Here is an 11,630-nt window from a genome sequence, read left to right on the forward strand (position 1 = left end):
ATTAGATGACTCGGCACCATTGAAATGAATGAGATTAGGTAATCATGAGCAACTTTAGTCCCATTAATCTCAACGCAACTTAGTCATAACAAACCTAGTCTGGATGGTGACCATTGGTTAACCAGGGATAGTGCTTTTTACAAAGAATTTGGCTTTTGAACTACAAGTACAATTAACTTTCTTTAAAATGCTTAAAAGTAACGTTCCAGTTGCATTTCACACCTGATCCACATTGCCTGTTAAAGCTTTGTTTCCCTTTGGGTGAAACTAATGTCTCTTTTCACCCCTTTCAGAAAAGACGGCGGCGGATCGATCGAAGTATGATTGGTGAGCCAACAAACTTTGTTCACACAGCTCATGTAGGTTCAGGAGACCTCTTCAGTGGAATGAATTCGGTAAGTGTCTTCACTAGGAATCATGCAGCATTTTAGACTATATCCTTCAAGAGTTCTATTATATGAAGCATAAACAGTTTAGATTTATCACCCAGTGTATACAAAGGTAAGAAGCAAATGACAAATATTTACCACCTTTTTTAAATGACACAGATGCAGAATAACTAACATTCTGAACTGAAATGATTTTATTTACTGGTGACACAGATAATCAAGAACTTTATCGTGATGAAGCCAGAATTAGGTTATGTAAGATGCTTTCTATGATGGCTTTTGGCTGTGTAATTCTGTGACTCTAACTGAAGAACAAGCCTATTTTATTTTTATTGTATTTTTAATTTTCTTTTTTAAAAGGGAGGGAGGGAGACACTAATACAGATAAGGAGAAAAAGAAACCTCAAAATGCAAACAAATCAGTTTATGAAGACCCAGCATGTTTCTAGGCAAGAGATCTTCCTCAGAACATGTGTGTGTGCGTATAAAATAAACTTATATGAATACACACACACTTATGTGTTTAAAACGCTAAATATCTGACTCTTACGTTGGATTTTCAGGAAGCTTCATTGGTGGACAGCACGTTTCTGGATACAATTCAAGTTTGTGGGTGTTAAAGCTCTTTTCTCATATATGAACTTGCCTGAGGTCCTCCTCCAGTTGATCCTATCTTCAAAATCTAGACACCTGGCAGTGATCTGGGAGAGGGCCTTTTCAGGGGTGGCACCCTAGTTGTGCAATGCCAACCTTGCCTGCCTGCCTGCCTCCACCAATGGCCTTGGTAGCCTCAAACAGCAGCGGTTGACTGGGCCCTTCCTTGCTGCCAATAGACGCTGCCATGGCCGCTTATTCCCCTTAGTCCGCTGACAGGCTCGGGCCCATCCCTCCCCTTCCTTATTTCTCTCTTCCCCTCCCTTCTCTTTATCGTTCCTCCACTCGCTCTTCCCCTCTGTCTATATCTATCTATCTATCTAGATATAGGTATAGATATAAATTTCTCTACAATCAAGAACATCTTCCGACCAATAACAGTTGCATTCCAACTGACATTAACCACCACAGGTTCCTCCCCCCATCTGCATATGGAATCCCCACTGCCCAATCACCATGGTGCTTCTGTTCTCATTGAGTCCTCCTCCCTATCTGCATATGGAATTTCCACAGCCCAATCACCAATGGGCTTCTGCTCGCAAACTCTCGCAAGAGACTCACAACCTAAAAAAGAAACATAAAATAGACACCAGCAACAGCCACTGGCAGGATACTGTGCTGGGGACAGATAGGGCCAGTTACTCTCCCCCTGCTAAATAAAGAGAATCACCACTTTTAAAAGGTGCCTCTTTGCTTAGTTATCATCCTTGAAACGCCGCATAAGTGGGGAAGGAGGACAGGGCCTCTGTAGTGAATCTGAAGACTTGGTCAATCCCCTGATTTCTGTTGAATTCTTGAAATCTCTGTTAAAAGTGGCTAAAAATGGTGAAAACTGGCTTGTTTCAAGCCAGAACTTTCCGAAAGCAACTGAAACTGAAGATACCACTTGGGCCATCATTCCACCAGTATGTGGAGGAATCTGCCCTTTGCTTTCATGAAAAGGGGTAAGAGCATGCCTCTTTTACCCCTCTTTTATATTTCTGGAATGGATGGTCATACAGCTATGAAATCTGGCACACATTAAGTTGGCAGGACTCAGTGTTGTTTTTCAAGGCTATGGTTAACTCCTCTGATTTGGGAGGGCAAAAACTAAAATTAGAAAAAAGCCTTAAATTGGCTTGTTTCAAGCCAGAATTTTACAAGAAATTCTGGATCTGAAGCCCTCCATGAGACCATTACTCCACCCCCATGTAGAGGAACAGGGACATACCTTTGATTTTATATTATTTTTTTGTCTTCCCCATTGCAGAAGTACACAGTAAAAATGAAAGTACTTTGAATGTTTCTGTTTTTGTGGTTAGAATGAATTTCTTAATTTTCTTTTTAGCCATTAACAGATTAAAAGGTGTGAAGTCCTTTTAATCCCTTTTAAAAGGTCTGCCTGCTCCAGCAATGGGGAAGAAACAAATTAATATAAAATCAAAGGAATGTCCTTTTTTCTCCACAAGGGGGTAGAATGATGGTCCAAGGAGCATCTTCAGTTTCAGAAGTGTTTGTAAAGTGTGTGTTTGTAAATTTCACTGTTTAGCCATTTTAAAAGAATTTTTTTTTTAAATCACCAAAAATCAGGAGATTAACCCATAGCTTTGGGCGGGTGGGTAGGGTGGTGAGGGCGGGATACACAGTCCTGCCAATTTCATGTGTGCCAGATTCCATAAATGTATTCCATTCAAGAAATATAAAGGGGGAGGAGGATGTTTTTGTTCCTTTCAAGAAAGTAAAGGGCAGATTCCTCCACATGCTGGTTGAATTATGGTCCAAGGGGGATCCTGAGTTTCAGAAGTTTTTGTAAAATTTTGACTTGAAACAAGCCACATTTCATCATGTTTAGCCGTTTTTTAAAAACTCAAGGGTTCACCAAAAATCAGGGGATTGACCAATTCTCTTTCTCTTCAAATTCGCTACAGGGGGCCCTGACCATGATCTCCACAGCTGTGGCAAGTCTCAAGGCTCTAGGACCAACCCAAGTGGTGTTTAAAAAAAAATAAAATTATGTGCCCTATTTCCTACTATGGGGGAAATCCAAATTCAAGTCTGGATTCGGATTCTGAATCATATCACCTTTTCACCCAGGCTTTTAACTGATACTGTTTTGATTGTTTTTAATGCTGTTTTAGAATATTGTTTTAACAATTTTAAATCATCATATTTTAAATTTCTTTTTTGTGTGTGTTTAACTAATGTTTTAATGTTTTTATTTTGTTGTAAACTGCCCAGAGATGTAAGTTTTGGGCGGTGTAAAAAAAAACTTAAAATAAATAAATATCTGATATTGTCAGAGCCCATAGAATCCAAATCATTTATTGTCAAATTCAGATCAGATTGAATCCAAATTTTCTGAATGCACACATGCTTAGAGCTTATACATCTGAAAAAGCTCTTTTCTTTCTTCAGACCAATTTATCTCTTATATATAAAGTGATTGATATGCATGAATAACACAAGGATGACTTTACAAGCATATGCTTTGGCATCAGGAAGCTTACATCTCTTTGCTGCATGTTTAATGACTAAAGTGCACATTTGAATTAAAAATAGAAATATACAGGATTTTTAAAATCCCCCTTTTATAGAAAATAACATGTTAATTTGTAACTGTAAGTTCTGAATAATGGACCTGTATAATCTAATTTTTATTTGTGAGTATTTTTTCCCTTTTTGTCATAACACAGCAACAAAATTTCTCCAGCTATTTTGCATTTTTGTTGCATTCAGGGGGAGCTTTTTCCCCAGTTTCTTAATATCACAATTGTCCTCCCTACTGCTACAAGGGAAATTGATATTTTGATTCAATTTGATTCAATTTGGTGTGTGAGCCCAAGTGAGAAATGTGCTGTGCTGGGCCTTCCTTGATAGATAAAAGTTGCTAAACCTTTTGTCTCTTATATACTTATTTCATCCTAGAAGTACTTTCAGTAAATCCTACAGAATTGATATGTTAAAATTCCACTTAAATAAATCTCCTGTTGAGAGAAGGAACTAGATCAGCCAAAGGGGAAAGAAAATCTCTTCACCACATTACCCATTACCAAAATGATTTATTTTGAATCCAGAGTCTTCAATATCTGTTCAGGGAGCCAATTCCATTCACATGCTGTCTTATCTACTAACGTAATTTTACAAAGCCATTTTTAGACCTATACTGAAATGCATAATGCCATAAAACACCATCCTGATCTCTTTCACAGTGAAGTATTATTTGCTGCTTCTCAGCACAAAAAAATCTTCTCTGTCTTGAAGCCATATTAATTGGCCACTGTGCATAAGGAAACCTGTGTCTCTGGTTTGCTCACTAGCCCCTCAGCCCCTTTCCCTCCTTTGCACAGAAGGGAAGGATATTAAAAGCTTCCATTTCAATTTAGAACAAATGGCGGTTTCCTGATGTGTCCCAGCTTGGTTTATTCTAGCTGTGGCTAGTTGACAAACCAGGATCTGAAATCACAGTTTGATCTTGGTTTGTGAGCTAATGCCATTTGAACAGGGTGCACCTAGGTATTTTGGAGCATGCACCTAAAGGCCTTTGGAGGCCCCCTCCCTCCCTTGCAAATTAAGCATCATCATGCTTGGCCAGATGACCACACTACCTGAGACAAACTAAAGAGGATTTGGGGGCCCCCAGTGGCTGTGGAGGCTCTGGACTTTGGCCCCAAAGTCCAGGGGTAAGAGTGCCTCTGCATCTTATTAATTATTAATCAAAATAATAATAATAATAATCTGAATAAAACACAGCTTCCAAAGTTCAGGCATAACAGGAAACAGTGGTTTATTCCAGCATTTAATCTCCTCCCCTGGTGCAAATGATAATGGGGAGTGGACTGCAGCCTCAAGGCTCAGTACCGCTCATGCATGTAACACAAAGCAGTTTCGTTGCATCTGTATAGTACAAATCTAGCTTGAGTTCACACTTGCATGTTCACATGGTAATGACCGCAACATCAAATGATGACTTGCTTATGTGAAATAGCAATCATAAATCAGACTCCTCAGACAAAACTGTTTGTATCACTGGGCATTACCTCAAAATACTCCTCTGTGGAGACAGGTGAATGAACATTGAGGCATTGATGTGTGAACTGATGTATTGGGCCTTGGGAGATTATTTTGGAGCAGTAAAAATTAGGGATGTGAGAACCAGTTCAAATTCGAATCAGGGTGGTTCGAAGGTTTGAATTCAAACCGAACCAGCCATCAGGTTCGAGCTGCAGGTTCGAATTTGAACCGAACCAGGGGGTGGTTCAATTCGAACCGGTTTGAACCGGTTCAGACATCCACAAATTGGTAGGATGGTAGCTGGCACCCAGGGGTACCTGCCACCCAAACCCCAAAGCAATCGGACACTCGTATGATTTTTTATTATTTTTTGAAAATTATTATTTTTTCTCTCTCATAGGGTATAATGGGACTCGAACCAGGCCATTATACCTTTTTGTGGAGCAGCCATGGGTGCCAACAACCACCCAAGCCCTGAAGCAATCGGACAGTACTACGATTTTTTATGAATATTTGAAATATTTTCAATTATTTTTCTTATAGAGTATATATGAGGAATTCCAAAGTAATTTCAAAATTCACCAATAATCAGAGGAGTGTCCGATTGCCTTGGAACTTTGTGGATAGTAGGCACCCCTGGTTGTCTACCACCTACCCCACTTTTGTGCCCCTAGGTGCTCCACAATAGGGGATATGGGCTGGTTCGGGTCCTATTATACCCTATGAGAAAAATAATTAAAAATATTAAAAATATTCATAAAAAATCATAGGGGTGTCTGATTGCTTCGGGGTTTGCATGGTTGTTGGCACCCATGGGTGCTCCACAATAAGGAATAATGGGCTGGTTGGAGTCCCATTATATCCTACTAGTCCTTACATATTTACATATTCAGTCCAGGTTCATTTGTTGCATTTGACGCCAACCGTCCTCCCACCCTCCCAACTGACAGATTTCTCCCTCCCTGTTCCCTTCACTTCAAATGGCCCTGAATATTGCCGACGACGACCGCTCTCCCAGCTGGCCGAATACTCATTTTACAAAGGAGAGAGGAACTCGGAAGCAGAGCTCCTCTCTTGGCAAGCGGCAGTCTGAGCAGTGGCTTTGCTGAGAGGGGAGCTCTGCTTGCGAGTTCCTCTCTCCGCCCGACTAATTTGCTTTTACTTCGCCCTGCGGGTAAGGAGGTCTCGGGCAGCTGGGTGGGCGGGCGATTGGCGGCTGCGGCCGCAGAGCCATTTTCATGGGGGGGAGCGGGGAAGGAGGATTTGGGGAGCTGGGTGGGTGGGCGGGCGGGGAAGCCGCGGAGGCAATATTTAGTCGCCGCGGCAGGAAATGGCCATTCCCTTATTCATGGGGGGGGGACAGGCAAGCCGCGGAGGCAATATTTTGGGCCATTTAGGCCTTTAATCGCCGCGGCGGGAAACATTTGGGGCACTTTTCACTTGCATGGCCAACATGGTCGCCCGTCTCTGGGCGGCCGTATCTTTTTGGGCCGATCTGGGCATGCGCTCCGCGCATGCCCAGAACAGCCCAAAAAGACACGGGCAGCACGGCCGCACACCTTACCATTTTATGGGTAAGGATGAGAAAAAAATATAAATAATTTTCAAAAATTCATAAAATATCGTACGAGTGTCTGATTGCTTTGGGGTTTGGGTGGCAGGTACCCCAGGGTGCCAGCTACCATACTACCAATTCTTGGGTGTCTGAACCGGTTTGAACCAGTTCGAACCGAACCAGGGGGAGGTTCGAGCAAAACCAAAACCAAGCCACCCCCTCCTGGTTCGAACCTGGTTTGAATTCGAACCGAACCGGGCAAACCGGTTTTGTGCACATCCCTAGTAAAAATATGAGATTAATGTCGAGACTGATCAAGACTCCTTCATAGAGACTTTCTTGAAAGAAGAGGAGGAATAATCATCTGCATCTGCACAGGCGTTATTCATAGAGTGGCTTGTCTGTGTCAGATGTTTAAAAGTGCCCATAAATATACATTCTAGCAATGGTCCTGCCCTAAAGCTCATGACTCACTGTGTACGTTGTTTTTCTGCCTTGTTTCCATTTGTCTAGGTGAGCTCAATTCAGAACCAAATGCAGTCCAAAGGAGGCTATGGAGGAGGCATGTCTGCAAATGTTCAAATGCAGCTTGTAGATACAAAGGCAGGATAACTGTGGGACTTCTTTCCAGTGAGTATTATAAGGTTTGAAGTCATGATGCCCTGTTTCAGAAGCTCCCAAAGGTCATTGTGGCTGGGGATGATGGGAATTGTAGTCCAGAAACCTAAGGTTGGGAACCCCTGCCCTATTTTTCTATTCTCTGTTTCTCCCTGATCAGAAGTATTGGATAGCACTGTACAACAATCCTCTAGTAATAGCTTAAATAGAAAAGTCTTTATAGTTGTTATCTCAAAGCTCTCTGCTGGGACAGGAGAAGAATACAAGAGATAAATGTGTATTTTGTATGATGCAGTGTTTGATAAGATCAAGTATTTCCAGTATCAGTTTTTTTTTTTTTTAAGACTTTGTTAAATTGATCTTACACAGTCATCTGGTGGGCCACTGTGCAAAACAGGACACTGGACTAGATGGGCCTTGGGCCTGATCCAGCAGGGCTGTTCTTATCCATCACAAGTTACTTTTATGCATTTAGTGCTTTTATCATGTTATCTTTGGGGGTACTTGCACATGCATTCTTCAAAAGTATCAAAACCAGAGGGAAAAGCTACCATTAAGCTTTACACAGTTGCACAAATAGGGTTTAAATGTGTTTATTCAGACAATAAAAGTGGTTTTTATCATATAACCATATCCTATGCAATTTCCTGTGCCCACTCCACACTATTGGCTGCTGCTAGTGGGCTGAGAAAACACAAATCATAATTATGTCAGAGCATGAGGTTGCCTTTATTTCTTTATTTATTCGATTTTTATATCGCCCTTCCAAAATGGCTCAGGGTGGTTTACAATTAAAACAAAACCATTAAAACCATAACAGTTAAAACAGAAATATAAACAATGTAAAATATTCAGTTACAACCCTGTGTTTCTTGTAACCTGTATATCTGCCTTCATTCTGAACATATTGTGTGACATCCAGACTAAGAAGTCTGTGAATGAAAGATGTTCCGCTTGTACAAGGGGAGGCGTGATGTTTGCCAGTTCCCTCCTTCCCCTCACAGCCCCATGTCCCCAAAATACGTCCTTGAGAGTAGAATGCCTTCAGTTATTAATATTAATCTGAATGCTGTCTGTTGTTTGTGTATTTAACTTTTTCATTGTTATGTCCTTCAAAGGTCCTTGTGCATTTCTGAACCTCCTTTCCTGTGTCCCTCTCTTTATGCCTTGGTGACTGAGAGAAGTGATGGCTCATCATCCACCCCTTGTGAATACGCCGGTGAAACATTCCTGTTCTGCTGTGAGGATGACATTTATCAGACTGGTTTTGTTGTGCCTTTCCAGTGGCATGCATACATCTCACTGCTACCAAAACATCTGTGGACATAGTATTGTTTAAGGGTTTTTTCTTTTTTGCTCGCAACATTTTCAAACAACATTTTAAACAATCTAAACATATTTTGGTGTTGGGTTTGTTTGTTTTTACTTCCTCTGCAAGGCCTATTTTATGTCATTCTCATGTGTCTGTTTTTTAAAATGTTTGTTTTCTTCTCTGTAAACTAGAAGCAAGCAAGTTCCAATTAATACATTGAACCTGTCATTGTTAATATAGCTCTATTTTTTTTTAATTTGTAAAGGTCTGGGACCTGCAAGCACAATGATCATTTCACACAGTCAGATCAGCAGAGTATATGACTGCATGCTTTGTGAGTTCGCTTGGTATGGTGGCCTGTGTGGTGCCAAAAATAAAAGTAAAAAATGCTTGTTCTTGCAGATGGATGATACTATTGCTGATTAAAAAGTTTTGCAATGGCACCAGATCATGCCAATCTCTTTGGAAAAAGAGGACTTGTAACTTTTAGCTGCTTTGAAAATATGGTCTTAGGTTTTGATCAAACTGGGTTTGAAATAATAAAGAGAGAGCTTGCATTCATAAGGCATTTTGTTGTAAATGTTCAGTATATTTATTTTGAAAGAGCTGACCTCAAGATTGTAAGCCAGTGTAGTAACGTACATACTAAATGTTGTGGTGGCGCTTTTGTCTGGTTAAAGGGGCATTGTTATGTTGGCTGCTTTTTGTTTTTTGTTTTTGTTTCGTTTCAAGCTTAATTTTAGGCCATACTGGCATTTCCAGTAGCAGCATGTTGAACTGCCTGCAATATTATAGCTGGAATTTAGTTGACCTCTCTAAGTAGTTGGCAGTTTCCACGTACTAAATATTTAGGGGCCATGTAAGTTGCTAGGAGCAACATAGTAACCTGGCAGAAACTGATGCCAGCGAAAACAACATACAGGGTGGCTTTTTGCTATACTGGTCAAGAAGCCTTTTGCTCAGGTTCCAAAGCATGTTCCTCTTTCACAAAGTGTGAAAATTGTGTTTAATATTGCACTGTTTTTGAAATATTTCTGTAAGTGTATTTTTTCTTTTTCTTTCTTTTTGGTCTCCCCACCCCACCCCACCCTGCCCATGGTCACAAGAAACAGAAGTCATGAACTCTAGCAACATACTTTTCAAAGTCTCATTTAGAAGCCTCCTCATGCAACATTTTAAACATCTTTACTGGCAAGTGACATAACTGAATCTTAACTGGATAAGTTCTCGACAAAAACACACAGAAGCAACTTGTTGCACAAACTCCATTCATTTGAACAGAGATCATGCAGGAACCTCCTGGAGGCCTCATTGAGCTAATGGGGATTGCTTTGCAGTTAATGCCCATTGGTATTTTTCCCACTTCCATTCTTGATTTATAAGGGGCAGATACCATAGGGAGGGGTAATCCCTGTACATTTTAAAATAAAATTAAAAATCCCTGGTACTAATCAAAATGACCTTAACTTATTTCAAATGGTAATGTAATAACATTTTTTGTCCGAAAGCACTGCTGGGTACAGTCCACTGGGGATTTCGTGTTATCATCTCTGCAATGAGTAGAAGCAATGGTGGAGGACATCTGCACAAATTATTGCTCCACTCCTAACCATTTCTGTGAGCTGATTTCGTGAGACATTCCTGGTGCATTGTGCCCTTTGACTTTCTGAGGGCATAAGAGGGGGCGGGGAGAAAGCTGCAATGTGCCCCTGATTGAAAAATATTAGGTTTGGAGCTACAGTCAAATATTTTCACTGATGGAGGTTCAAATGCACGTTGCTCAAACTACCTTTGATAGTCTAGGATGCATAAGTACATAGGCAACATGGTGGTCATTATGGACAGGTTTTCACATGTTTAAGGTCTCAAACTGATCTTCAATATGTTCTAGGGTTTCAAAATTATTTTCAATTTCATCCTCACTGACTGAGAATAAATTTTAGGGAGCATTTTTTATCCCCCAAAAAAGTCTTCAGTTCAGTCGCCAGAGAAGAGAGACATATTTTTATAACAAACATACTTTTTTTGTACATTGTGTTCATTCTTAAATAATGTAAATTCAATGTTGTCTTGTAGATATTAAAAGGAGAGTATTGACTTTTGATTCAATAAATGTTTTCTTTCAGTTGCTAGTTGATCTATTTCTTTATAGATATAAAGATATTTCTTTATAGAAATTGCACTATACATTTCTTTGGAAAAATCTGCTGGTCCAGAGAACCACCATATCTGCATATCTTTGAAAATACATGATTTCCTGTCATTACATTGGATTGTTAGTGTCAGATTAATGGCAAAAAAATGGAGGAAGAGAACAACCAGTTTCCTGTTTTCTGCCTTAGCTTGAGAGACAGAACAACATTCTCTAGGATCTGTCTTCCATTTTGCCTACCGAGATTTTAGTATCAACTGCTTGTTAGACAAAACCAAAGGCACCTTTCAGTCACAGAAAGTGAACTTACAAGAAATCCTATGTGATCATTGACCTGATGGCCCCCCCTTATTACTCCGAACAGAATAAACATTTCAGAAAGTCAAGTAGTATGTTTTACTTTTAAAAGATGAGTATTGGTTACTTGGCAAGATTCACACATTCTTATGTAATATATTTAAACTAGCTGACACCGCACAAAGCATCTGTGCAGTTGTGCACTGAGCCTGTGGCATCCCCCCGCAGCGCTCTCGCCCGCTCGGGCCCCCCCGCAGCGCTCTCGCCCGCTCGGGCCCCCCCGCAGCGCTCTCGCCCGCTCGGGCCCCCCCCACAGCGCTCTCGCCCCCAGGAGCAGCAGCAGTGGTTGACCTGGCCATTCCTTGCTGTTGCCACCATCATAGCTGCTCGTTCCCCTCAGGTTGCTGACAGGCCTGGGCCCATCCCTTGCCTGCCTGCCTGCCTCCCTCTGACAATGGCCTCAGTAGCCCCAAACAGCAGCAGTGGTTGACTGGGCCCTTCCTTGCTGCTAGTGCTGCCATGGCCGCTTATTCCCCTCAGGCTGCTGACAGGCTTGGGCCCATCCCTTGCCCTTCCTTCTGTCTCTCTTTCCCCTCCCTTCTTTTTCTCTTTCTTTCTCCTCTGCTCGCTCTTCCCCACTCTTTCTTCCCCCTCCCTTCATGT

The 11,630-nt window shown here is 41.2% G+C and overlaps 1 protein-coding gene across 5 annotated transcripts in view; it reads left to right on the top strand.

Annotated features, from left to right (window-relative positions):
- Window positions 1–10,643, top strand: part of CDC42SE2 (CDC42 small effector 2) — a 184,044-nt gene extending 173,401 nt beyond the window's left edge. For all 5 annotated transcript variants that reach the window (XM_053302848.1, XM_053302845.1, XM_053302846.1 and 2 more), the window contains 3 exons: window positions 294–395; window positions 7,102–7,218; window positions 8,325–10,643. In XM_053302848.1, coding sequence (XP_053158823.1) covers window positions 294–395; window positions 7,102–7,200 — 201 coding nt within the window. In that variant the 3' untranslated portion in view covers window positions 7,201–7,218; window positions 8,325–10,643. The remainder of the gene's footprint in view (window positions 1–293; window positions 396–7,101; window positions 7,219–8,324) is intronic.
- The last annotated feature ends 987 nt before the right edge of the window (window positions 10,644–11,630 follow it).

This window comes from Hemicordylus capensis, chromosome 2, assembly GCF_027244095.1.
Source record: "Hemicordylus capensis ecotype Gifberg chromosome 2, rHemCap1.1.pri, whole genome shotgun sequence".
NCBI classification, from domain to species: domain Eukaryota; kingdom Metazoa; phylum Chordata; class Lepidosauria; order Squamata; family Cordylidae; genus Hemicordylus; species Hemicordylus capensis.